General features: G+C 46.9%; 1 protein-coding gene across 1 annotated transcript in view; it reads left to right on the top strand.

Annotated features, from left to right (window-relative positions):
• SLC23A2 (solute carrier family 23 member 2) overlaps positions 1 to 26,309 on the top strand; it is a 50,712-nt gene that overhangs the window by 19,462 nt on the left and 4,941 nt on the right. Inside the window, exons 2-15 of the mRNA XM_066206228.1 lie at positions 2,304 to 2,581; positions 3,780 to 3,878; positions 6,807 to 6,923; positions 8,087 to 8,244; positions 12,236 to 12,324; positions 13,595 to 13,665; positions 14,797 to 14,978; positions 17,883 to 18,003; positions 18,626 to 18,782; positions 20,895 to 21,042; positions 21,596 to 21,701; positions 24,320 to 24,449; positions 24,558 to 24,695; positions 25,847 to 25,942. Of these exons, the coding sequence (XP_066062325.1) occupies positions 2,450 to 2,581; positions 3,780 to 3,878; positions 6,807 to 6,923; positions 8,087 to 8,244; positions 12,236 to 12,324; positions 13,595 to 13,665; positions 14,797 to 14,978; positions 17,883 to 18,003; positions 18,626 to 18,782; positions 20,895 to 21,042; positions 21,596 to 21,701; positions 24,320 to 24,449; positions 24,558 to 24,695; positions 25,847 to 25,942 (1,744 nt within the window). The 5' untranslated portion in view covers positions 2,304 to 2,449. The remainder of the gene's footprint in view (positions 1 to 2,303; positions 2,582 to 3,779; positions 3,879 to 6,806; positions 6,924 to 8,086; positions 8,245 to 12,235; positions 12,325 to 13,594; positions 13,666 to 14,796; positions 14,979 to 17,882; positions 18,004 to 18,625; positions 18,783 to 20,894; positions 21,043 to 21,595; positions 21,702 to 24,319; positions 24,450 to 24,557; positions 24,696 to 25,846; positions 25,943 to 26,309) is intronic.

The raw sequence follows: 26,309 nt of genomic DNA, 5'->3' as shown, positions 1-26,309 counted from the left end.
CACAAACCCTCTCTCTAGGAAAAGCAGCAATGAGGGAGTTCTTGCCTGTGAGTTGGGAGTTGCCAATTTGGGTATTGTTATTTTAACTCTAGTGTGTCAACTCTCAGCAATCAGTCGATCCAAGGCAAGCTTTGCTGCTGTCGTGCAGGAATTCCAAAGAGCAGTTCCAAAGGAGTGATCCAGGCCTGGAGAAGACAGCAGCCCTGCTGTTGTGCAGTGCCCAGCAGAGCAGGATTACTGAGTCTTGTCTTCTCTCTCTGGAGATGCTGGTTAATGCCAGCTAAGCAGCTTAGGGTGCCAGAGCACCTTAGAGCAGATCCTGTGACTGGCAGCTTCCCTGGCTCCAGATTTATTGGCCCTGTCTTAGGGAGGTGTCCTGCTGCCCTTTCCCTTCCCAATCCCTGAGGATAAAGCTGCCAGACTAAACCTCGCCTGTCTCCATCTCTGATTTTCTTGGAGAATAAAATACGTCTGCAATGACAGAAAAAGGCAGATTCTTTTCTCTTTCTTCTTGTGTGCTAGGGGAAAAAAAAACAACCCTCATTGCTCTACAGTGAAAGCAAACAAGAAAACCCTCCAAAAATCCCAGCCCAGACCTGCCAGTGCCCCCAAATCTTTAACCAGTACCTGTCTCCTCTCTGCCCTGAGCTGCACTTTGACGAGGAGCTCTGTGGTTATTCGTGAAAATGGGAATGACAGGTTTTTTCCAGAGCAAGACAATGAGTATTCAAACCAATCTTCTCCTTCAGTCTTCAAGTTAAAAATATTTAAATATTCTACCTTAATATTTACTCTCATAACAAATCTTAACCCTGATTTGCGGGAACTGCCTTCCATCCCATCTTGATTTAATTAGTGCTTCAAGGGATCTCACTGCCCAAACCATCTTTTTTATGTAACTTTTCAAGAGATACCTACATCACTTTAAAGGATTTAATATTGCTTTCACCCACAAGGAACCAGAGTTTCCCAGCAGATGGGCACTTAACAGCTATTAAGAGGTTCTAAAATATTACTATTCATATATTAGTACAGTCCTGAATTGCCCTCAGCAGAAGAGTCTTTCTCAAGTTCAGTTATTATTGCAATTAGACAGGAGCTGCTGGCATTTCCTGAGCAGCGTCTGGAAGGGAGGCTTAAGGAAAAACCCAGGTTCTGCTGCTTTTTTTCCAATCCAAACTGTGTTTGTGAGTGTCCATGAGCTGTGTTTCTACCTTAGGGTTCAGCTGAACTCATCATTAACTTGCTTTTGAAGTAACACCGGTGTGAGTGGGTTCTGCTGCTTGGATGGATGCAGCAAATTGCACTTTCTGTGACTTTCAAGAGACCACTTTTCAGGTTCTGTCCTATGCTTCCACCTGTACGTGACCCGCTTTCACCTGCAGGTGTTGGCAGCTGCATTCTCTGTTTAAAGCTCAGTAACCGCAGGTTGCAAAACTTGGTTTGCTGCAGGATTTGCTGTGCTGTCCTGGTGGGGGGGGGAGTTTAGGTTCAAATATGTTAATTCCTGTTCTTTTGTCTTGGAAATGGAAAATGTGGGATGACGGTGGACTGGCTGGTCTGATTTAAGGAGCAAATGTGGGAAAACTGTACTGTAGTGACCCATCTGGGAAAACAAGAGCCCCACTAAGGTCTCTGATCTTTCCTGCTCCTGTGCCAAAAGAGAAGTGAAACTCATTAAAATACAGAGTTTATACTCAAACAGTTCCTTCAGCATTCTTGGGCTGATTACTTGGAAAGTTCTTCATACAGCTGAGAATTTGGGGATGATTTTGGGTTAGGATGTTCAGCGGGAAGGGCTGTTTCTGTCTGAAACAGGCTCACTGAAAGGCAGGAGTGCCTCGCTGGCCATCCAGTCTTAGCTTCCCAGATGCTTTTTATTTCAAAGTAAGTTTGTTTCAAAAAAAATGGATTCGGCAATACAGAGGTAACCCTGGAGCAGCTCTGCAAATTTACCCTCCTTGGAGAAGCCCAAGTCTCATTTGTGGTGGATGTTCAGCTGTTATGCACTGCTCTGTGCCTGGAGTTTGTTCCCAAAAAGTTCTGTGGAAATGGCTGTGAGATTGGAAGAACCCTAAGGTTTCAATGTACTGCTAATGATTGAAAAACACGGGAGAAGAGCGAGAATAATCAGAGTATTCCCAGTATGAAAGAATTTCAAATACCTTGACTGATAATTATCAGGGAGGAATGATGAGAGTTGGTGAGTCACGAGCACGAAAGGGAGCCCAGGATGTGGGGCTTGTGCTTTTGCACATCTATTTTAGGGAATAAAAAATACCAATTTCTCCCTTCACTCCTAGGAGCCGTTGATGCAAACGACACCCTGATGTCCCAGCTGGATTACTGAGCTGTGTGATTCCTGGAGCTGCTGCTGCTGCTGCTGCTGCTGGAATAAGGAGCTGTCCTTAGTTCTTGGCCTGTCCCAGAAGCACCTCCTGGGTGCTGCATGCAAGTCCTGGACGTGCTGGAAACGATGGGGATTGGCAAGAACACCACGTCCAAATCGGTGGAGGCAGGAGGCTCCACGGAGGGCAAATACGAGGATGAGTCCAAACACCCCACTTTCTTCACCCTGCCTGTGAGTAATTCCAGGCCTGCAGTCAGGCTCAGTGTGAATCAGGGAAAAATGTTCCAGTTGTGCTGTACAAACCCTTCATTTCCAGGAGCAATGACAAACCTGTGCTCCCCTGAGTGTCTGTGTATAAACACAGCCAGTCCTGCTGCGTGAGGTTATTCCGTGTTCCCAGGACGTGCAGCGCCCCAGGCACTGCGAGGTCAGAGCCGTGAGCTGTCCTCCTGCAGCAGGCACCACTCCTGGGGTGGAATCTTGGAATCACTGAAGTTGGAAAAGACCTCCAGGATTGTCAGGTCCAACTTATGACCGATCCCCACCATGTCCACTAAATCATGAAGTGCCACATCGGCTCCGGTTCTGAGCAGCTCCGGGCATGGGGACACCACCACAGCCCTGGGCAGCAGTCCCAGTGCTGAACAACTCCTTCAGCGAAGAAATATTCCCCATATCCAACCTGAGGCTCCCCTGGCACAGCCTGAGGCTGTTCCCTCTCCTCCTGTCCCTGTTCCCTGGGATAAGATCCCAAATCCTACTCGGCTGCCCCCTCCTGTCAGGGAGTTGTGCAGAACCAGAAGATCGTCCCTGAGGCTCCTTTTCTCCAGGATGAGCCCATTTTCCAGCTCCCTGAGCCACTCCTGAGGCTCCAGCCCCTTCCCCTGCTCTGTTCCCTTCCCTGGACACGCTCCAGCCCCTCAATGTCCCTCTTGTGAGGGGGCAGATCTGAACACAGCCCTTGAGGAGCCTCAGCAGAGCCTCCTTGCCCACCTGGGCTCATGTCCAGCCTGTATTGACCACTTGGACTGCTCAACTGAGAGTAAGAGGCAGCAGCAGGGAGACATCTGCTTGTCTTCTACTTAAATTTTCATTTGAGTCATTCTGTTGTGCACGTTGCCTCTCGTGAACTCTTCCAGCCAGTCTGCTGCTGGTTCTGCCTGCCCCAAGCTGACACTGCCCAGGTTTTCAGGAGCTCTCTGTGATGTTTTTAAGGAGCTCTATGTGATGTCTGCCGAGAATCTCTCTCTGTCCCTAGCCCTGCTGTTACAGAAGTGATGACTTGCCGTGTTCCTCATGTTTTTTGACAAAATGTCAGAGGCAGATGTCAAGTACCAAGGGAGAAAACCGAGTGGCGTATGAGGTGTGATTGCAGAGTAAATGTTTGTTTTAAAAGACCTCATGTTTCTCTTTTTGTTACGTCTTTAAGGTTGTGATAAATGGTGGAGCCACATCCAGCGGTGATCAGGACACAGAGGACACAGAGCTGATGGCCATTTACACTACAGAGAATGGCATAGCAGAAAAGGTACGTGGGCTTCCCTGCTGGCTGAGAACTCACTCTTGCTCTCCCAGCTCGTGGTTTGCCCACAGCAGCTTCCCCTCGCTGTGAGGTTTCCTGTCTCAGAGCTGCTGACTAGCACATTCACATCACCCCAGAGAGTTCTGCCCTCATGACTCCTGGTCACACACTTTGCTTGCAGTGCTTGGGGCATGACTCAGGAAATGGTGGAAGCAGTTCCTGCCCTTGGTTGTGATTTTTCCGGCTTTTTTCTCCATTCCTTCATTCCCTGGGCCTGTTCAGTAATAATCCTGCAAGTTGAGATGGTATGAATCTGAGCTTTTGTTTAAGATAAGGATGAGGATTATGGTAAGTGTGAACTTCTGAAATGTTCAGTCAGACTGGTTTTGTGGTAAAGCCTTGTCTCTGAAAAGCCTCAACCTGACCCAAGGTTTTCAAACGTCCTGATTAAAACAAGAACAAAACTCCTGGTTCCAAGTAGGAGCATCACAACGCTCTTCCCTTCAAGGCCGTAGTTTCTGTTGCGGCAAGGAAGACACCAAGGGATGCAATTAATATTTTCCAACTCAGACAACAAAATTCACTCCTGAATTTCACATTCAAAACATCCTCTGAGCAGTCAGAGGTCTGTCAGTGCTGGGTTTCAGAGGAGGCTGGGCCTGGTGCGCTCCCAGCTCAATCTGCCCGGGTGTCTCACTCACGCCCCACAGCCATCATAATCACACTCCTATTTAATGGACAGGTTTTTGTTGACCTGCAAAAGTCTTTGATGGCTGAATTTTGGAGCATGCTGGGGCTGGAGTGGAGAGGCACAATCTGATAAAAGCCTTGAGCAAAAGGTGTTTGGGTGGAATTTTGCAATGAGATAAGCGATCTCTAGACGTGAAAATGTTCCTGGTTTTACCAAACGTGTGCTTTTCTCCCTCCCAGTTGATCCAGTGATCAGAACTGTGGATGATGGAGAATAATTCACCTCAAAGAGGCCGTGAGCTTTTGAGTAACCAGATCTCCTTGAGTTAAAGCTTTGCTGTGGCTCACAGTGAATGAGCAGGGTGGGCAGGCCCTGGCACAGGGTGCCCAGAGGAGCTGTGGCAGCCCCTGGATCCCTGGAAGTATCCAAGGCCAGGCTGGACATTGGGGTTTGGAACCACCTGGGATAGTGGAAGGTGTCCCTGCCCATGGCAGGGGTGGCACTGGGCCTTAAGGTCTGTGCAAGCCAGCCAGGGGAGGGTCGGGTTGGACATCAGGAGGAATTTTTCTGTGGAAAGGGTGGTCAGGGATTGGAAGGGGCATCCCAGGACAGTGATGGAGTCCCCATCCCCAGAGGTGTTCAGAAAATGTGTGGATGTGGCACTTGGAGACGTGGTTTGGTGATGACTGTGGTGCTGCTGTGTTGGTGGTCAGACCTGATGATCTGAAAGGTCTTTTCCAACCTTAACGATTCCATGATTCAAATTCCTGATTTTTTTCCACGTGTCTTTTTTTTTTTTAGAAAATTGGGTCAGGAGAGAATTTGTTCCTTTTTCAGTCGATGAAAAGCTGTCACTGGTGCTGTAGGAGGGGTTGGGCAGGGACAATTCCCCTCCTGGCTCTGTGCAGGCCCTGTATCCTGGGGAGAGGATTGCTCAGTGCTCAAAGTGCTTTAAAGAGTTCTCAGAAATGAGAGGTTCTGTATTTTGCTTTTCTGCTCCAACACCCTCGACCTTCCCACAGCACTGTGCTCACTTGCACTCCCTGAATGTGGATTATCCCAGTGGATCTGTTTTCCCAACAGAAGGCTGAGGTGGGAGGGGAGTGCCAGGAGTCAGATGGGCTCGCTGACCTTGCAGGTGACACCAGATGGAGATTACCTCAGCATAATCCGTGGATGTGTTGGGATTTTTGTAGAGGTAGAGACCATTTGAGGCAGTCACGAGTCTGGCAGAGTTCCCAGGCTCTGTGTGAGGCAGCTTCACGTGGGCTTGCTGTGTCTTGGGCTGGATTAGGGCAGAGCAGTTGTTGTATAAGGTAATTTTTTAGTTACTTGATCTGAAATTACAAAATCTGATACTTCCTCCTTCTTTTGTTGTTGTGCTGGGGCTTTGGAGCATTGTGGGTTTGTTCTCAGGAATTTCCAAGCGAGGTGGTTTGGAGGGAAAGGATTCCACTTATTTGTGACAGAGAAGTGACAGAGCTGGCCGTTGTTTTAATGGAAAATCCACAGGGGTGTAGATGTATGAATGTCAGTTGTGATCAGTTGTCCATTTGCTCTCTGGCACTGGGGCATGTGGTAGGGCACAGCGTGGCCTTGCCTAAATTCCTGGGGGAATTTAAATTCCTGGAGGAATTCTGCTTGACTGATAGAAATTGGTTGAGGATTAATTTGGGTATAGTAATTAGCATTTTTCCTGACTGCATTAAGAGGAGGCAGAAGAAAAATTATAAATTCTTTGGCTAAAAGTGGTTAACCAAGATGAAATTGGGTAAGAGCAAAGCAGGGGAAGCAATTATCATAATGAGGATTTATTTTTGCCAGTGGTTTTGGTCTGTTATGGAAGGACAGAGCTCTTCTGCTTTGGAAACAGCCAGGGTGTGGGTCTTCCTCTTACTTCCAATTCTTCCCTGTTTCCTTTTTTTGTTTGTTTTTGTGGTTTTAGGGTTTGGTGGGGTTTTTTGACAGTCTTGCCATGATTAATCCATTTTTGGCCATCTTTTGGCTGCCAGATCAGTTCTGTCATAAATCAGCAATTATAAATAAGTAAGCAGGGAATGGCTGTCAGAAGGGAACGTGTTGGGTACAAATTCAGGAGCTGGATGTGAAAGGCTTTGAAATTGTCACAAATCAGCGTTGCTTGGGAGTGCTGAACCAGCCTTGGAGTGTCTGGGAGTTGCCTGAGAGTTTAAATTCACTTTATTCCTGCAGCAATAACCTGCTGGTGTCCCTTGTTCCTCCAGAGCTCCCTGGCAGAGACCCTGGACAGCAGTGGCAGTTTGGATGCCCAGAGGACTGACATGATTTACACCATTGAAGATGTTCCTCCTTGGTACCTCTGCATATTTCTGGGCTTGCAGGTACATCCCAAAACCGAGATGGTTTTTTCTTGTGTAACTTTCAAAGCTCGCTGAGGATTTTGTGTCCAGTTCATTGTGTTTGTGTGTGTGGGTTTTATCCTTCTGCACTCTCACATGTTTGAAGAAGATGTTAAGAGGTTTCTTCTGAAGCTGATCACACTCAGATCATTGTTCTGAGAATGATTTGAATTTTCAACTCGTGCATCTGTGAGATTCACTTTAATATTTAGAGTTATAAGCTGCTGTTAGTAGGTGAGTGAGCAGAGGCTCAGTGGTGGCCTTCACAAGGGACATTGGGCACCTCTGGAGTTGAAGATGGGGAGAGAGAATGGTTTAGACCTGAAATGTTGAATATTAAAGCTGCTACTGCAGTTATTTCAGTTCTGAGAGTATCACCCTGGACCTGGCTTGCCAGGGAGGCCCCTTGGAGCAGGAGCAGGTGTTTCCTGCAGGGGGTGGGCAGCAAGACCCTCCTCCAGCTCAGCCACTGCTCGTGGGCAGCAGAGCAGCTCCAGTTCCATCTCCTTCCGTTCTCCAGTGATAATAAACGTCTGTCCCACAAGAATGCAGAGAATTTGGTAGTCTCTGTAAGGGACGTTGAGATTTCCAAGCAAATACATTCCAAAGCATCCTTTTTATTTCTGCCTTTTCCTCTGGGACAGGCGGTTCCGTAGGAATTCTGTTTTTCCTTGTGTGTGGAGAATGGTGAAAATTTGTTTGTTTTGCTTTTGATGTGCTTGGGTTGAGGAAGAGCTAAGGAGTGCCCAGCTGCTGGTCCTTGGGAGCTCCTGTGTGTGCTCCAGGTTCATTAGTGAGCCAGGAGATGTGATCCACTGTGAATGGGGATATTTCTGGGTTGGAGGCTGCTCTCAGCACGGTTACCTGGATGCCTCCTCAGGAGGGCAGCTGTGGAGATGCTTCAGTTCCCCGTGGACCCCACAGAAATCAGAGATCCCCCACACTGGGATCACGAGCAGTGGGTGAGCGGGAGCTCAAGGGAAATACTGAGAGGAGAGCTGAGGGGAGTGGTTGCTTTGCTGGGGATTCAGAAGCAGAAAGAAAAGCTGCTGATGCCCCAGAAGAGCTGGTGATGAATGAATGAATGAATGAATGAATTAGCTGCTGAGTGCTGGCTGCAGCACTAACCTCCCCTGTGCCCCCAGCACTACCTGACATGTTTCAGCGGGACCATCGCCGTGCCCTTCCTGCTGGCCGATGCCATGTGTGTGGGCTTTGACCAGTGGGCCACCAGCCAGCTCATCGGGACCATCTTCTTCTGCGTGGGCATCACCACCCTGCTGCAGACCACCTTTGGCTGCAGGTGAGACCTGGGGCTTGGGGCTGGCTCTTGGCACTGGGATAATCCTTTGGGATTTCCCAGCATCCAGGAGTGGGCGGGGTGGGGGGTGTTTCCAGAGGAGAAGCACAAAACTTAACAGCAGCAGCAGCTACAGTGCAGTTAGAGAAAGCTTTTGGAATGCTGCTCCCAAAAAAAGGTGGATCTGAAATAACACAAGGCATCCATCCCAAGGGTGAGAAAATACTGTAAGGAGAGGGGAGGAGGAGGGAAACCCAGCAGAACAGAAGAGGCAGAAGTGTTCCTGGAAGATGAAAAATTCATACACCTTGGTAAAGAGGAGCTGACTGTGGTATTTTTGCTAATTTCTTGAATTAAATTCTTGGCAATATTTAGGTGATTGTGATCAGTCCTACTACAAATTGCATTCTTGATCCTGTGAAGGGCTTGGCAAGTTAAAAAGGCAGGGGAGAATGAGGGAAACTTTTCACTCTCTGAACTGAGTCCCTGTTACTTCCCAATCCATGAAAGAATTTGAGTTTGTTAGCTGTCACTAGATGGACATAAAAAAACCCACACTCACCCATCAGGTTGTGAAACAAGAAAGAAGGAAGTTTAATTTGGGATCTCAACTTATATAGTCTTTGGAGTTTGGTCAGGGATTGGGGGATGAAGTTAACATTTCTCTGACCCCACTGGTCAACCTAGAAGTCCATCAATTTGTCCTTCCCCCTGGAAAGGAATGTATTATTTACAAAACATCATTCTAAGAACAGGATGTTGTTTAATGAAGATAAATTTTTAAAAACCTGTTCTTCGCAGTGGCCACTGCACAGATGTTTAACATGCTGACCTAAACTTCGGGAGCAAATAAAACCTGCAGTTATTTCTGCTTTTTCTTGAATAAACCCAAACCAGAAGAAAAGTGCATGCTTAAACCCTCAGGTGGTTACTGAGGTGATTCTTGAGTCACTCAGTTCAGTTTCAGAACAGTGTGAGCTGAAATCTTGCCTTCCGCTAGAAAATCCTGAACACCCTCCACATTTTTAAAGATTTAGTTAGTTAAGAATCTGAATCTTTAGGTGGCAAAGGTGTCTCACTAGGGTGTGGAAGGCAAACCTGTGGTGGATCAACTTTTCATCTAAAACATTTCCACATATTCCAGGTTTTTCAGTGTACCCTTTGGTTGCTATTTGAGTTAGCTTTGGTTCACTTGCTGGTCTTTCTCCTTTGGAAAAAAAAAAAAAATCAACTATTTTTTTTGTCTTACTGGACTCTTAGGAGCTCAGTCCTCTGTCTTATGTGAAAAGTTCACTCTGATGATAAAACAACAGAGTGTAAACTGTTGAAAAAGAAGACTTCCTTTCCCCAGTGTATTTTCTTTTTGTAAAGGCTCCCTAGAGTAAATAATCTTCTTTCCAGCCTGCTGGCTCTTTGTGCTGGAACCATAAATCCTCATGTACCTTGTCTGGATGTTTGTCATATTTGGGTTTTTTTTTTCCCCCTAACTAATCTTGGCATTTTATCATGTACCAGAGAGGGATTTGGGGCTCATTCAGAGAGGAGGGGCCCAAAATTACGGTGCCATCATTTCGAAATTCTCTGTTCTTTCTGTGTAATCCCACCCCTGCCCTCCACCCTGCTCGGATTTTTCCCTTTTCAGTGGCTTCCACTTGCACTGTACTTACATTTTTATATCCCTGAAGGCCAAATTGTGTTTGGGTCTTAAAATAACTTGTGTTTAAGGAGGAAATTTCCACGCCTGGATGTTTTATAACTATTCCCCATGTGATGGAGGGTTTATGTAAGGCTGGGAATGGGATACAGCAGCACAGGCCTCTCAATGAGATTTGCAAGTATTCGTTGGCAAGTCTGTCAACTGCAAAGTATTTCAGCAAATAAAGGTTTCAAAACGTCAAATTCCATGGTTTAAGGGTCCTTAAAGATAGATTGAGCTCAATTACGAGGCGTGGTTGTGGTCAGTTTGGTAACCAGACCAGTTCTAGGAACTCCAGCTATTCACTGGGTTATGTAGTGAGCCCCTGCTCTGGCAGGGGTTCATTAGTGGGTAATTAGTGGCACTGAGACCATCAAATACAGCTTTAATCCACACCAGGGTGGCAGCGCTGGTGCTGTGCCCGTCACTGCACTGGCTCAGCTTTCTCACATCTGTGAGACATGTGAATGTAATGAGACATTTCCAGATGCCTTTGACTGCAGAAAAAGTCTTGTCTTCACAAGGGCTGGTGCCAAAATGGAGCAACGTGATGATTTAGACATGAAATTTAAATGATATCCCACTCATGAGCTTTGGTACTTTAAGCTTTTGGTGCTTTAGCTGGCTAGCACTGATTGACTGCCTTAAAATCTGTAAGTCACATTCCAGACTGCAGCTGTCGCTTGAGAAAGAGAGATCTTGGTTGACTGATTTGGAGCAATTTGTTTAAAAAATTTAAGAGATTAAATTACCTTTTTTTTTTGGTCTGGCTTAGGGGAAAAAAAAAAAACAACACTATTCTGAGCCTTTTGGGAGCTCCCTCAGTTACCTGTGTCACGTAAAAGTTGAGTAGGACGTGCTGAGATGTGATTTTCCATCTGTGTGCTGGTGTTTAACGGGATACAGAACAAGCCAAGCTGGCAGCAGTGACCTCAGCGCTGGAGAATGTGTTTGCAGTGTGTGTTTACCAAACCTCTGAGGGGGCTGCGGGCCTGTGTAGGTGGGATGGAGCAATACCAGCTTGTTCCAGGTGTTGCAGTCCTGCCATGGGCACCAGCTTTGCTTAATGAACCTGGCAGAATGAGGTGAATCATTCCCTGAGCCACCAGCCCCGACTTCCCGGAGGTAAAGCTGGGATTTGTGCTTGAAGGAACTCCCAGTGGGAATTATGTCCAGTCAACCATGCTTGGATGGCTCATGGAGTTTATGAAGTTTGAGTTTCTAATGGAGTTTGCAACATTTGGTGGGGTTTGAAATTGCCCGTGGCCCAAACTGCTCCACCTTCTGCCTGTGAACTTCACAACTACCATTAATAACGTGCCTCTGGTCTGATCTTTTCTCTCCTCAGTGTACACCATTTTTCCCCCACACTTCTCCTCCTTCGAGCATTTTCTGATCTTTACCTGAACCTGAGCAGTTCTTTTGCCTGCCCTGGTGTTTGCCCTGCCCTCGAGGTGCTGTGAAACAGCCCCGTAGCAATTTCCAGTGTCACACCTTGGGATCTCCTGTTAAAGGGAATCTCATGGCAGTGCATTAATGTCAATATTTGCAGAATGGTTCAAAGTGCATCTGTGGTTAAGGAACATTGGGATATTTGTTACACAAGGTACGGTCAGTTCAATAAATTCATAGTTGGTGCAGGTAGATCCTCTTTAGATCTTTCAATCTTTCGGGAAGTATAAACATCAATGCTAAGAATGTAATCTTGAAATTCTTGTAGCGTTTGTATTTATTGGTGGCAGCCACTTGGAACATCTAATCTGCTCCCATCAACCCAGCAGTTATTGACACATGCACTTAAAAATGAGTGTACTCGGAGTCATAGAGAGGGAAGGGATGGAGCCTGCAGGCTGCACCCTCGGAGTTCCCTCTGCTGGGATGGTAAAAGCTGCACATTCAGCACTCTGTTCCCCCAGCTCAGTGTCCCTCTGTGTCCCTGTGCTGCTGAGTCACTGCCTGCCACAAGTGTCTGGCCCCTGGAATTACTTGGTTGATAACTTCAGGCAGGTGATGTCAGCTCTTTGGCTTGTGAAGTCTTTGTATTTCTCTGGGGTTTTTTTGGTTTGGTTTGGTTTGGTTTGGTTTGGGGGGGGTTTTTTGTGGTTTGTTGGGGTTTTTTTTTTTTTGGTTTTTTTTTTTTTGGTGGTTTTTTTTTGTTTGTTTGTTTGGTTTGGGGTTTTTTTTGGTGAGAAATCCTTCTATTTCCCAGTTTTATAACTCAATAAAGGGTGGTTTGAATGCCCACCCACTGCAGTGACCCCACAGAATGTCACCATCTCTCCTCTCCCTTTCCACCAGGTTACCCCTGTTCCAAGCCAGTGCTTTTGCTTTCTTAGCACCTGCCAGAGCAATTCTCTCTCTGGAAAAGTGGAAGTGCAATAACACAGGTAATTTTTGTTTATCCTTGTTCAGGTTTAAGTGGCAAATGGCCCAGGTCACGTGGAGTGCAGCTCCCAGAGCTTCTGATATAAAGACTGGGAGTAATGAGCAGGGAACATGGAATGACTCTTTAGAGTGTTCGAGTACTGTGCCACAGAAGAAGATTCCTAAAAATGTCCTTGTGGAGTTCTGTTTCTGGGTTGTTTTTTTTTTAATATAAAAACGTTGACAGAAGAAGTGTAAATATGGCATAAAGTAATTCTTCTGTTCCATTTACATTCCATTAATGTTCCTTCCCATAATGTTCCAAATATTTGGAAATAGCAAGTCCAACTGAATCCTTTGAAGTTGTGAGTAGGAGGAAGTTTCAGCAATGTACAGCATCACCTCCAGACCAGGCTTTTCCCTTGTGTAAGTCATACCTGACAGGTTTTGACAAGATTTGGATGTTCTTTTTCTCTCTTTCTCTGCTGATGTCGTCATCCTGGAAGGTTTGAACTTCATAGGGAAAAGATTCTGGTTGGGATGGGAGGATTTGCTCTGGACTGGATTGGATTGGAAGGTGGAAATGACTCTGGCAGTTTTCTGTTCAGTGGGGGGTGGTTATTCAGTACCAAGGCTGTGGACAGTGGAGAGCAGCAGCGCAGGGAATCAGGCTGCTCACCCCTGACTGAAACTCTTCCCAGGGCTCCTTTGGACTCTCTAATAATTGAATTTCTTACATTTGTGTGTTTATACATCTCTATTAACTCACATTCAAAATGTGATTAATACCCAGCTTGTTGAAAGGAAGTCTCTGATAACCCTGGGTGGCAAAGCAATTTTCCCCACGACTCCGGATTTTCAAAAAGAGCTTTGCTGCATCTTCCTCCTGAACCCTTTCAAAGCTGCCAGGTGGGGCTGTCCCGACGGGTCATCTCACTCAGTGAGTGACCTCAGGTGGGGAGCAGCAAGCACTGGAGTTCGTGATTCCTGGGGTGCAGCTGAGTAATTCTCCGTTGGGAGTAGAAAGAATTCATTCTGTCCATTGGAGAGAATTCCTGACTGACCTTTCTGTCTGGAAGTCAGGGCGTTTTCCCACTTTGGAGCAGAGGGTGAAATGAGGGGTTGGCTCTTGGGGAAGGTGAGCCTGGTGTCACTTCATTTTTACTAGAATTTCCTCTCTGTGTGAATCGGGGCTCATTTGTCAGACCCAGCATGAGGAGGGATTTGTTTTGTGTGGAATGGTGGCAGAATGGCTGGGGAATAAATCCCTGTGTTTTTTCTCCCTTCTGCAAGATACAACAGTTATAAATGGAACAGCAGAGCTGCTGCACACGGAGCACATCTGGTACCCCCGGATACGAGAGGTAATGTGGGAATTGCCTTTAGCTGTCACTCTCTCCAGTTCCAGTTAAGTTTCTCACTTAATCATCTGTGTGTTCTTGTCTTTAAGTTGGTAATTTCTTGTTTCACTGCAATCTCCATTTGAATATATCCCTTTACTCATTTCACGGAAGTCTTCATCTTTTCCACCTATTCATTGCTGGACAGCAAATACCAGGAGTTAGTTACCGCATTCCAAAAGACGTGCAGTGAAATGCTCAAGTGAGATGAAAACTCTTCTTGTAACTTTGATTTGTGCTCGCTGGCAGCAGTTAAGCTGCTGCCAGGCCTCTTGTCTGCTGTCCCTGTGCAGTGGGGCTGGCCCCTGGAAGGTGAATCCGCAGTTAGGAAATCTGGTTTGTTCCCAAGTGTCTTAAGTTGGAGACTCTTGTGATAAGAGGTCGATTCTCCCAAGAGACTTGTGAAATGCCTGGAACTCCTCCTCCACTGGCAGCACTGCATTGTGAAGTCATGGTGCCCTGCAGGGCAGGCTGAGGGCTGTGCCACGCCAGGGTGGCAGGTAGAGTAGTCCAAATGAAGGCGTGTGTCATGGAATTGATCTCCCATCCCGTTGCTTTGGGCTGCCAACTTTTTCTTAATTAAAAACAACCCCTCTCTCTTCCCCATGTTCAAACCATAGCTACATCCTGCCAAGAGCCCTGCAGCCAAGAGGGCTGACAGTCTCCTGAGACCACAACGCTGCTCTAATCCAGCTTCTAAGGAGCACTTGTGACCAATGCAGCACACACTCTGCCCCTAGGAGCTAGGAGCATCACCTCGTGGCGCACCAACCCTTGCCGTTCGATCTGAGAGCTTAAAGGTTAGCCTGGACCCCAGGTCTCCTGTCTGACAGTGTGATGTGCTTTCCACACAGCTTCCAGACTGGCCCACTGGTCTGTTGTGTAATAGTTTTGTGGAGAAAACCATAAGTGTTATGCTTAAAGCAATAAGTCACTTAAACATAATGAGCTGTTTTATGACGAAAAAAAAATTTGCTGAGTTCTTCTGTGTCACTGAATTCTTTTAACTGCAGTTTGTAATCCAGAGCAGAAAAACAAATTGGCTTTGCCTGTCAGATGGGACTGAACTGCCTCTCTGCTCTGTTGTGTGTTCAGATCCAAGGTGCCATCATCATGTCCTCGCTGATCGAGGTGGTGATCGGGCTGCTGGGGCTGCCCGGGGCTCTGCTGCGCTACATCGGCCCCCTGACCATCACCCCCACCGTGGCCCTCATCGGCCTCTCGGGCTTCCAGGCTGCTGGGGAGCGAGCTGGCAAGCACTGGGGCATCGCCATGCTGTGAGTACCCCTGGGCTTCCTGCTGGGGAGGCAGAATTCGGGGTGCTGAGGAAAAGCCGGAGGCAGCTCGGCCGCCTCAGTGCTGCCAGTGTGGAGAAACACCATGAGCAGGAACATGGTTGAGTCTAGACAAGGTCAGCTGTGGGAATGGGGGAATAAGGACAGCAGCAGCTCAGGGGAGTTGCCTGAAGAAGCTTTTCCCTGGGAAGAAATCCTTCCCTGGGAAGGTGGGGAGGCTCCAGACCAGCTGTAGCTGCCCTTGGATCCCTGAAAGTGCCCAAGGCCAGGCTGGACGGGGCTTGGAGCTGCCTGGGATAGTGAAGATGTCCCTGGCCATGGCTCCTCCATGGAACTGGATGGGCTTTAAGGTTCCTTCCAACCCAAACCATTCCATGATAATGTGAACTGGGAGAGGAAAGCACAGTGGCCGGAAATGAGGTGTGGAGAGCAGAATTTTATAAAGCAGGAGTTGATCTGGGAGCCGCTGGCCGAGTGGAGTTCAGTGCTGTACAAAAGATGATTTAACAGAACACCAGAGAGATGAAATAGTGAACAATTTCTATTTCTGGGCTGGCATTGCCTGTTTCCCCTCCTGCAGCAGCAGGTCAATACCACCGGTGGTGCTGGTCCCTCTGCCATTGGTTCTGCTTTGCTTATCTCTGCCCAAGAGAAGCTCAGTTGTGTGATGACAAGGCGCAAGTATTGCCATAAACACCATCAGGGGCTGAGCCACGAGCAGAGAGATTCCTGTCAAGGGGACAGGAACGCTTTTAGAGGGAATTTCAGGGCCTGGGACGTGTGCCATCAGCTGTAGGGACCAGGGAAATGAAAGAATGAAAAGGAATAAGTGAGGAAAATGAGACGAAGAGAAGACAAAAGCTCCCCGTGTGGGTAAGCAGCCAAAAAAGGATGGAAAGCCCATTTTAGGGGCTGAAGCAGTTGGTGTGTTCCATGTGCAGCACCCGACTGTGCTGGCTCTGGGAGCAGGAGGAATGCCTTGATGAGATCAGATTGTGATCTCACTAATCTGTTTGCACAGTGCTTTGAACATGTAAAGTATTCTGTAAGTGCAGCTTATGATTAAAAGGGCTCTTTAATTCTCTTTTATCTTGGATGTTGGCATCACTAGTATTTTTGTGATTCTATTATATTAAGCAGCTGATCCAAAGGAACATTTTATTTGCCTGTAAAACAAATTCTGTGCAAGTTGGGACTAACGTTAAATGAATCAAGCAGATCTTTGAATTGGACATGGAAACGTGTAATTAAAGTTGACATTTTTCAGATGGAAAAAAAAAATCAATTCAGGAGCCGGATTTAAATATTACCCAGTCAATAAAGTATTTCTGGCTTCTGCCATGCAAAAATGTGTACTGGATTGTTGAAAACAGCTCCATAGCTGTGGGGAGGCACTCAAAAGTGACTCCAGCTCTGTCAGACGTGGCTCCTGGAATTGTCTTGACTGTCCCAATGAGATCAAGATTGTGGATTGCTCCCTGACCCTGCAGAATCAGCTGTGGCAGAGCTGGGGGCCTCTGGGATCTGCAGGTGCTTGTCTGTGTTGGACAGGATTCCCAATTTCCCAAACAGTTTCCTGACTTGACTTGTTCTGTGGGTGCTTTATTCCATAAGACACTTTGCATTTTGTTTTGTAAAAAGGGGAGTTATTCCTGAGTTGGGCTTTGCCTGTTTATCCAAATTTTCCTGAGGCATTCAAGGCTTTGGTGCTGTTTCACAGCCCCTCTGCTGTGCAGCCGATAGAAAATTCCTTGCAATAATAGAATATTATATTTTTTTTTACAACTCTGTACTAAATAAAACCCAAAGCTCCCTGTTCTCAGGGCTGGTGTGCCAGGGAGTGGAGCCCATCTTCCCATGGTGGATTTTCGGGGAGATTCGGGGTTTCCTGCATGGAAAAGATGTGCCTTTTGCTTTTCTCCTGGAGTAGTGAGGGCTGTAAATGCCCCTTCTGGTTCCTGGAGACTGAGGGCGAGGAAGACTGGTTTGTGTCTGATCTGGAGCAGAACAGGGAGAGAGGCTGAAAATCCTCTTTTTATTTTTCAAGTCAGCTGATGAAAACATAATCTCAGATTTCAGTAGAGCTTTGCTTCTTCAGACAGCTTCAGTCTTTGGGAGGCCCTTTCAAAGCAGAGCTGGGTTGGCTCGTTCAGAATTGAGCAACGTGCACTGGCTTCTGATTTTTCAGTGCAGTGGGGGCTTATTTTAGCTGTAAAAATTAATTTTCAATGTCTAGGGGAGCGTGGCAGTTTCACCGTGGGGGGGAAAATGCATAATAATCGAGACATTAATACTGATGAGCTGCACTTGCAGCAGATCTTGGAGGTCTGGCTGCATTCTGCTTCATTTGCAGCTGTTTAGTGAAAGATTCATACTAAAAAAAATGGATTCTGAAGAGAAGAATTTCCGTGTCAGAAATGTTTCAAGTGCTTTGGAGTTTTATGCAAATTTTGAAATGTAAAAACTACTGTATACAGGCCTCCAGTTTTCCTCTTTCTTCCCAGTTGCTGCCAGCAAGTTTTGTGCTTTACAAAGCACCTGGATCACAGGTGGAGTTTGGGAGGAAAGAAGGGGCAGCACAGGAATTTTAACTGAAAATCTCCCTTCAGTCTGGGCCTGTTGCTGATTCATTTTACCTGCTTGCAGCTGCTGAGTTTTGCAGCACTTCAGAATTCAAATTCTCTTTTGGTATTTGAGGAATAATAATTTTAATCGTTTTGCTGCCTTGTCTTCTGCTTAAATTGAAAATCTGAATTATTGTTTATTGAATTTATGTTCTGCATCCAAAGGGTTTGAAGAGGTTTGTGCTGAGAAGAATTTATCATATATTGGTGCTAATGACATTTCTCTCTTGTCCCACCCTCCTCCTCCTGCTTTTTTTCTCAGGACTATTTTCCTAGTATTGTTGTTTTCTCAGTATGCCAGAAATGTCAAATTTCCCTTGCCCATTTATAAATCCAAGAAAGGATGGACAGCATACAGGCTGCAGCTTTTCAAGATGTTCCCTGTAAGTCGTTGAACTTGTTCTTACTTAGGCAAAAAAAAAAAATTAAAATCATTTCTGTTTCGGGGTATTTTTTTTTTCTTGGTTTTGATTTTTGTTAACAATAGAATGCTCGCAAAGGTCAGATAAAAGCTTAAATGAATTTACTGGAAACGTAAGGGCTCGTTGGCCACAGGAAGTATTCTGATTTTGTGGCCACTCTGGTGCCCACGTCTGCTGAGGAGCTGTTGGAGTGATGGAGACTCAGGAGGGCAGGGAAGGGCAGAGAAGAAGGGAGGTTTGTGTACCCAAGGAGAGCCTAAACTGAGCCCTCAGAGCTGCTGATATCAGATCGTTATCATCTCCTTTTACCTCAGCAATTCCCCTGCCCCTGGTGAAAGGCTGCTCTTTATTCCTGTGCTAAAACTGGGACGAATTCCCCAGTTTGTTAAAAGTGCCCATTTGGAGACCTTCCCATTTGTTAAGGAGAGAAGGGACTTGCTCTGATTCCAAGGATTTTGTAAGAGCACCCTCCTTGGAAGTGCCCTGTGGGATCAGCTGCCCGGTCAGACTCAACAGCTGTGCAGCACATAACCGAATGGGAACTGAGAGTTCATTTACCAGCTTCTCTGCTCCTCTCCCCCAGATCATCCTGGCCATCCTGGTGTCATGGCTGCTGTGCTTCATCTTCACGGTGACAGACGTGTTTCCCCCGGACAGCTCCAAGTACGGCTTCTACGCGCGCACAGACGCGCGCCGGGGCGTGCTGCTGGTGGCCCCCTGGTTCAAGGTCCCCTACCCCTGTAAGTGTGCCTGCTCCCCAGGGACTCAGGGCTGTCATTCCTCTTCTTCCAGAAGCTCTGCTGGCTCTCTCTCAGTGGTGCATTCCATAACCTTTGGATGGTGGATGGTCCGTCCCCAGGAGTGTCCCAGGCTGAGCTGGGCTTGGAGCAGCCTGGCACAGTGGGAGGGGTCCCTGCTCATGGCAGGGGTGGGACTCTGGAGGGTCCCTTCCAATCCAGACCATTCCACAGTTCTAACACACACCACTCTCACTACTTGCTGGGTGGGGCTGATGGTTTTTCCTTGTTTTCCTCTTCAGTTGGTACCTTAAGGTCTCACCCAGGGAAGGGTGAGGGTCTGAAACTGCAGTTGGCAGGATTTCTCTGGGTGACTCTTCCGATAACAAGTGTCTGTACCCATAATGTGGAAATCCAAGGACTGGCTGATTTATGTGTCCTTGACAATCCTGTTAATGTTATACAATGACAAGGACAGCGTTTTACAGCTCTGTTGAAGTCACTGACTCCCATTGTCTGAAGAATCACTTTCGTGGGGAGTTTCTCCCAGCTTGCTGCCCCTCCCTGCCCCAAACACACCCATTCCTGAACAAGCACAACTGTTCCTGGCAGAAAAATGCCCCAACTTGCCAAGGCACTGCTGGAACTGGCAACTCAGAGAATGCCAGGCCCTGCTTATCGGAGGGCAGTGAAATTATTTACAGGAGAGCACCAAACACTTTATGCAACGTTCTGGATGTATTTTTATGTTAGCCACCTCTGAGTTTAAAGCTGTTAAAGGCTGGGTTTATGGCATGAGATTGCACAACTGGTTCACCCTTCAGAAATTAACGGGGTAATTAGAGAATAATAATATTCTTTTAGAACAGAATCGTAGGAATTATCAGCTATACCATCACAGTGTGATGAGGCAGTTTCGTTGTGGTTTTCCATATGCTTTGGTTCTTAAAAGAAACCACTTTTAAAGCAGCAGATGAAGAGTAGAAGCTTTTGAGAAAGGAGGAAAACTTCTCCACCCTGATCAGCCCTTTCGTATTTGTGAGGTTCATTCACTCTTGTGTGACTGAAGATCCCTTTGTTGCAGGAGACTGATCTATTTCAAAGAGATAAAAGCATCAAGGCGATTTCTGTGGAAAACCTGCCAGGCTTTTCTACAGGCTTAAATTAATCTTATTTTCTCTACTACAAAAATTTAGAGCTGGGAGGTGTTTGTGCAGTGATCAGAGCTGTTTGTTGCCATCCTCTTGGGTAGACTAAATTTGTGACCAAAGTGAGTTTTTTGGAGCAGTAATAATTAAGTGGCATTTTCCTCACTGGCCAGAATTGTTTTCTCACAAGCTGCAGCTCAAATTCCTGATTCCTGAACAGGAGACTTTTTTTTTTTAGTGAGGTTTTATGGTTCTCTGGGATTTTTCCAAGTGTGATCAAAGCAGTTGGGTTTAGCGGTTTTTCCTTTGCTCCTTTCATCTCCTTGAACTTGCCAGACTGTGTTAGAGTGAAGGGAGTTTGTTGTTTCCATCAAAGATAAATAAACAGTGCCCAGGGCAGTGCTGGGCACTGGGGAGGCCCCAATCTCAGGGTCAGTTCTGGCCCCTCAGGACAAGGACATGGAGGGGTTGGAGCTTGTCCAGGGGATGGAACAGAGCCCCCAGGGAAGGGCTGGAGCCCCCAGGAGTGGCTGAGGAAGCTGGGAAAGGGGCTCAGAGGGAGAAAAGGAGTATTAGAGGAGATCTTCAGACTCTGCACAGCTCCCTGACAGGAGGGGGCAGCCAGGTAGGATTTGGGATCTTATCCCAGGGAGCAGGGACAGGAGGAGAGGGAATGGCCTCAGGCTGGGCCAGGGGAGGCTCTGGTTGGATATTGGGGAATATTTTTTCCCCAGAAGGGCTGCCCAGCCCTGCACAGGGATGGTGTGCCCATCCCTGGGGAGGTTTAGCAGCACTGTGGATGTGGCCAGCAGTGGCATGGGCAGGGCTGGGGGAACAGCTGGACTCAGTGATCATAAAAGTCCTTCCCAACCCAAACCATTCCACGATTCCGTCAGATTTCTGTTTGTTTTGATACCCAGACTCTTTCCTGGGGCAGGAGGGATTTCAGTTTTTCTTCTCTCCACAGTTCAGTGGGGACTGCCGACCATCTCTGCCGCGGGGGTGATCGGGATGCTGAGCGCCGTCGTCGCCAGCATCATCGAGTCCATCGGGGATTACTACGCCTGTGCCAGGCTGTCCTGTGCTCCTCCTCCACCCATCCATGCCATAAACAGGTTTGTCCAAACCTAAAATACTTCCAGGGTCTCAGGCTATTTGGGTTTTAACTTTTTTTTCCCCTTGAGATGAGACACGAATGTGTTTTGAGATGAAATGTTGCAGCTCGGTCAAACACAAGGGCCAAGGATCTGAAATCCATGATGGAACTGTCATCTTGAATTATTTTGTTACAGATGGAGCATTTGAATCCCAGTCCTATTCCTGCTGGAGTCTGTGGGAGTTAATAGCACAATTTCCATAGGGATAGAACTCTAAACTGGTTCTGGAATTGGGGTTGTCAAAATCACCTGGAATGTCGTTTAGAAACAGAGAGCAGCTCTGAACTTTTATTTCAATTTTTTATATAATTTCCTCAGTTTAGGAATGTGGGGTCTAAGACTGAGGAAACAGAACTCCAGTGTGTTTTCCAGGTGTGTTGCAGCTTGAAGCATGAATTACAGTAATTCCATGATGGAACAGATGCCCCTGTGGCATTCAACCGTGAAGCACTCTCCCAGCGTATCTGTGCCTGTACCAATGTGACTCTTGTGTTCTGTTTGGGATTTACAGGGGGATTTTCATTGAGGGTCTCTCCTGTGTTCTGGATGGAGTGTTTGGGACAGGGAACGGATCCACCTCTTCCAGCCCCAACATTGGAGTCCTGGGCATCACAAAGGTGAAGTGCTTTGCTGTGAGCCCTCAGAGGCTCGAGTGTTCCTTATGTTCATAATCCTCTTCCAGGAGACCATTCTGCTTCATTCCTGTACAGACAATATTTCCCAGATCATTCTGAGTGTACCTGACTCTCTGTTCCAGCTCTTGTTTGAAATGCATTATTGTACTTCAAGACCTCAAAAATCCTTTTATTCAGAGTAAAAGGCAGTTAGAATCCCCATAAAGCAGATGCTGCTGCATAAACTGTCTCTTGGAAAACCCAGGCAACATTCTAGTGCTCTGAGGTGGTTTGAGTTGAGGCATAAACACTGTAAACCGTGTAGAAGTTGGTGCTTTTTGGTTGTCTTGGCTCTGAAAACATCAGTAGGAAATGACTTTTTAGTGCCTCACTTAAACCTGCAACGTGAGGTGTTTGGGCTTTATCTGTGTCTGTACTGGCACAGGGGCTGCAGTCAAGGTAATTTCAGAGTTAAATGTCCCCCAAACGTTTGGGTTTAAGGTTTAGGGGTTTATGTGATGTTGCTCAACAAAATGTGTGAGTGTGTGAGGAATTCCTTTGCTCACGTGTGGGGCTGGATCTGTGCCTGGATGAGCTGAGAGGCCTTGGGCTGCAGTGAAGTCTGCCTGATACTGTTCATTTAACCTTGGCAAGAAATAGCAGCAGCATTGATAAGAGTGATTTATGTCGTAAATAGGTCCATCTTTTTGGGTGTTCAACATGCAAGGATAGAAAATGGCTGTCCTCCACCTGCAGTAACTCGTCCCCCTGGTCTGATCCCAGATAAATGATCTATTTGTCCTCAGCCGTTCCTTCTGCTGCACAAAGGGTGATTCTGCTGGGTTCAGGGTGCAATTCAACACTAACAGCACCATCTGCTGTCTGTACCAGTCGCCATCCAGCTGCCTACGGAAATCTCCTAGGAGAAGTTTTGGTCAGAAAAAATCCTTAAAGAAAGGTTTATTCTGTTCTGCTCCTTTTCTATTGTTGCTTCATGGGGGTTGAGATGAATTGACAGCACTTTTTTCATGAGCAGCCCACAGAAATGAGTGTGCATTTCATGCTGGAGCAGTGGAAAGTTGAAGTGGCAGCTGTGGCAGGGAGTGGAGCTGCCCAGAGTGGCACAGCTGGGTGGCTCTGCAACAGGCTTTGCTCTTGTTCCCCTGCCTGCACATTCATTCCCCAAAACTCCAGAGTTTTTCAGCTTCATGTAGAATTTTGGCACAGAGATGCTCTGCTGTTGATTTGGGAGGGGAGATCTTCAGTGTTGCATCGCCCTGCTGAACCCAGGGCATTTCCCTCCCTTGAAATGGGTGTATAATTACACTTAAAATTTAAATTCAGCTGGATGGAGGTGCTGCAAAGTCTTTGAGCCAACGTGTGTTTCACTTGATGAGAGGAAGATCAATTAACTCTGATTAGCTGGGGCTAGAGCAGCTCTTGCCATAGTGGTGATGCTGAAATGGAGGCCCCAGGTACCATGTGATGCGCTCCAAAATAATCACTGCAAGTGTGCGTGCTAGGAATAAATACAGAGCCTGAGCTAAATGCTGCCTGGGATGTTTTCAGTAGCTTTCCAGAGGAGCTTAATTTGTTTGCATAAATAAATGTCACTATCAAGCAGGTTTTCAAAGAATTTGCCTGTTTCTGTCAGGAAGAGAATTGCAGGGCAAGATCTCAGTGGCCCTGTGGAAATGAATATCTTTATAAAGAGTAGAGAAAGCTGCCAGCTAAATTCTGTTGTAGTTCCAGTTCATGGTGTAGCTTCTGTTTGCAGGGGAAGGAGCTCACCTGGAGCTCAGCAGTGAGGAATGTAGGGGAAGGGAGGATTTTTCCCCTCCTCAGGCCTGTTGTATCTGTTGTTTCTCATTTAGCTCAGTCACACATGATGAACAAATGAGTGTTTCCATTTTGAACCCTGATGCTCTGTACCAGGGGACCTGCAAAGGGCTTTTCCAGAAACCCTCTTAATGTAAAAGAGTTTTTGTTGTCCCTGGGTCACCTCTTCTGTCAGTAGAGGAGTGTTAAAGTACCAACTGTTCAGGTTTATCCGGTACCCCTGCACCACAGAGAGCCACTGAGTGCTTGAATTCTGAATGCTTAAAATAAAACTGGGAAGGAAGTGCAGGCCCTTGGTTTCAGTGCTAGCACAGCCCTGATTTGCATTCAGCCCTGGCCTCTGAGGATGTCACAAAACCAGCCACTCATCTAAGTCTAAAAATCCTCTACCTCCTTCCCGTGACCTGGTAACTGTTTAATCTATTCCCGTGTCCAGGGGCAGCAGCACACAGAATTTGTTTTTTTTTTTTTTTTTCCATTTGCCATCTCTCCTCAGCATGGTTTTCCTGTTTTGTTCTCTCATTCGTGGCTGAGTTTCACCACATTTCCTGGTGATCGTTGCAGTTCAAGATGGTTTTAGGGCTGGCCTGGTCCTCCCCAGCCCCAAGGCAGGGAAGCTGAGCTTGGCTGCAGAGCGGCTGTGTCTCAGCTGAGTCCTCCAGCACCAAAACGAAACCCGTGCAGGAGCTGGGAGCGAGCTCAAAACTGAAAAACAGAACGCCAGGTGTGAGGCTGGGCTGAGTGCAGACCTTACCCAGTGCCCTGTCCTGTTTTCCCTGCAGGTTGGGAGCCGCAGGGTGATTCAGTATGGAGCAGCCTTCATGCTGCTGCTGGGCATGGTGGGCAAGTTCAGCGCTCTCTTCGCATCGCTGCCCGACCCCGTGCTGGGGGCTCTCTTCTGCACCCTCTTTGGTAAGGGGGCTTTGTGCTCCTCTTTGCTGTTTCTGAGAATTTTGCTGTCTCCTTTTTTTGAAGAAAATGACCTGTCCAAAAGCTGATCCTTGGGGTTTTTGTGTTTAGGGATGATCACAGCCGTGGGTCTGTCAAACCTCCAGTTCATCGATCTGAATTCTTCTCGGAATCTCTTTGTTCTCGGATTTTCCATTTTCTTCGGGCTCGTCCTCCCAAGCTATCTCAAACAGAACCCCCTGGTCACAGGTACGTGTTCCTGCTCTTCACATCAACACTTGTGCCTTGTGCTCGCATGGAAAATCCACCCAGGTACGGAGTAGTGCAGAGGGTCAATAAGAGGAAACCCATATTACGGAGAAAAAACCCAAATTTTGGAGAAAAACCCCAAATGATGCAGACAGTAAAGGCTGTAGGTCCAGACAAGCTCTGTGTGTTCAGAGGAGAATTCATGGGGAGGTTGAGACCTGCAGGGAATGTTCCAGTGGGACACAGCTGAAGCTTTCCTGCTTTCTCTGGGTGTATTGCAGAGCAGTAGAAGGAGGCACTTACCAGCTGGGCTGAAAGGAAAACTGAAAGGGTGATTGTGAGCTGTAAATGATGTTAAAAGATTAAGGGGAAACACCAAAGCAGAGTTTGGAGGGTGGGGAATTGTTTGGGGGTCAAAACTTTTTGTCACTCAGGCCTGTTCTGGGTGTGAATTTTGATTTTAGTGAATTCCTTTGCAAGATTGTTGAATTGAATTGTAGCTTTGACGAGTTCACTGGGAAGGTTTTCTGTTTTAATGTTACCCTCAGCAGTGATCATGCTGGTATGACACCAGAAATGGACTCAAAGGAAATATTTCACTGCTTTGGGTTTGTTTGGGGTTTTTTTAAACAAAATATTAACTGACTTTTCTTTCCACTATGCCTTCAGACCAGGATTTAAGGGCATATCTGTCCTGCTGTAAGTGGTTAGAAAAGCAAATCCTTCAAGCTTTATGTGTTTAATGCAGTGTTCTTCCATAACTGGGGCTGTGAATTCTTGCCCCTTTAAAAAGTAAAGATTTATAAAAATAATTAGTTTATTCCCCAGTTTTACAGTCTGAACGTTTCTCTTTTCCATTTCATGGTTTTCTGCTTAGTTCAGATTAGTCGTGTCTGCAGTAGGAACTGAAATAGTGTTTTGTGACATTTTTGTGAGCAACTGAGAGTTCCTGAAGTTGCATTTTTGGGGAACAATGTCCCGCGGTGGTGCACTGGGGGAAGGTTCTTCTGCATCAATCCCCACGTGGCTTCCAGAGCCCTTTTTGAGCAAATCCCTCACTGAACTCAGGAACAAGTGCCTGCTTGGCCTGGGTGTAAATCAGCAGGATATGGATGATCAAAAACCCAAGCTGGTTTTCTCTGTTGCTGCAGGAATAGCAGGCATTGATCAGGTGTTGAACGTCCTGCTCACCACAGCCATGTTCGTCGGGGGCTGCGTCGCCTTCATCCTGGATAACACCATCCCAGGTGAGCCCTGAGCTGTCCTTTCCCTGGATAAAAGCAGCATTCCCTGGGTGACAGCCGCATTCCCTGCAGCAAAGCAGGAGCAGGAGATCCCTGCTTCTGTGGCTGGCTGTTTTCACACCAGGACCAGAATCCTGACACCTGCCCTCCCTTCCCCTGAGAACACCCTGGGGTCCTTCCTGGGTTCAAATTCATCTTCCCTTCCCCTGAGAACACCTGGAATCCTTCCCAGGTTAAAATTCTGTCCTGTTAAGCACCTAAAAGAGCTGATAGAAACCAAACCAGTCTCCAGGAGACAGAGTAAAACTGGGTTTGAGATCCAAACCTGCTTCCATTCATGAGGAAAAAATTAGCCTTGACGTCCAGTTAC

Source organism: Chamaea fasciata, unplaced genomic scaffold (assembly GCF_029207755.1).
Source record: "Chamaea fasciata isolate MVZ Bird 193981 ecotype frontalis unplaced genomic scaffold, bChaFas1.0.hap1 SCAF_30, whole genome shotgun sequence".
In the NCBI taxonomy this organism is placed as follows: domain Eukaryota; kingdom Metazoa; phylum Chordata; class Aves; order Passeriformes; family Sylviidae; genus Chamaea; species Chamaea fasciata.
This window is presented reverse-complemented; position numbering and strand designations above follow the sequence as displayed.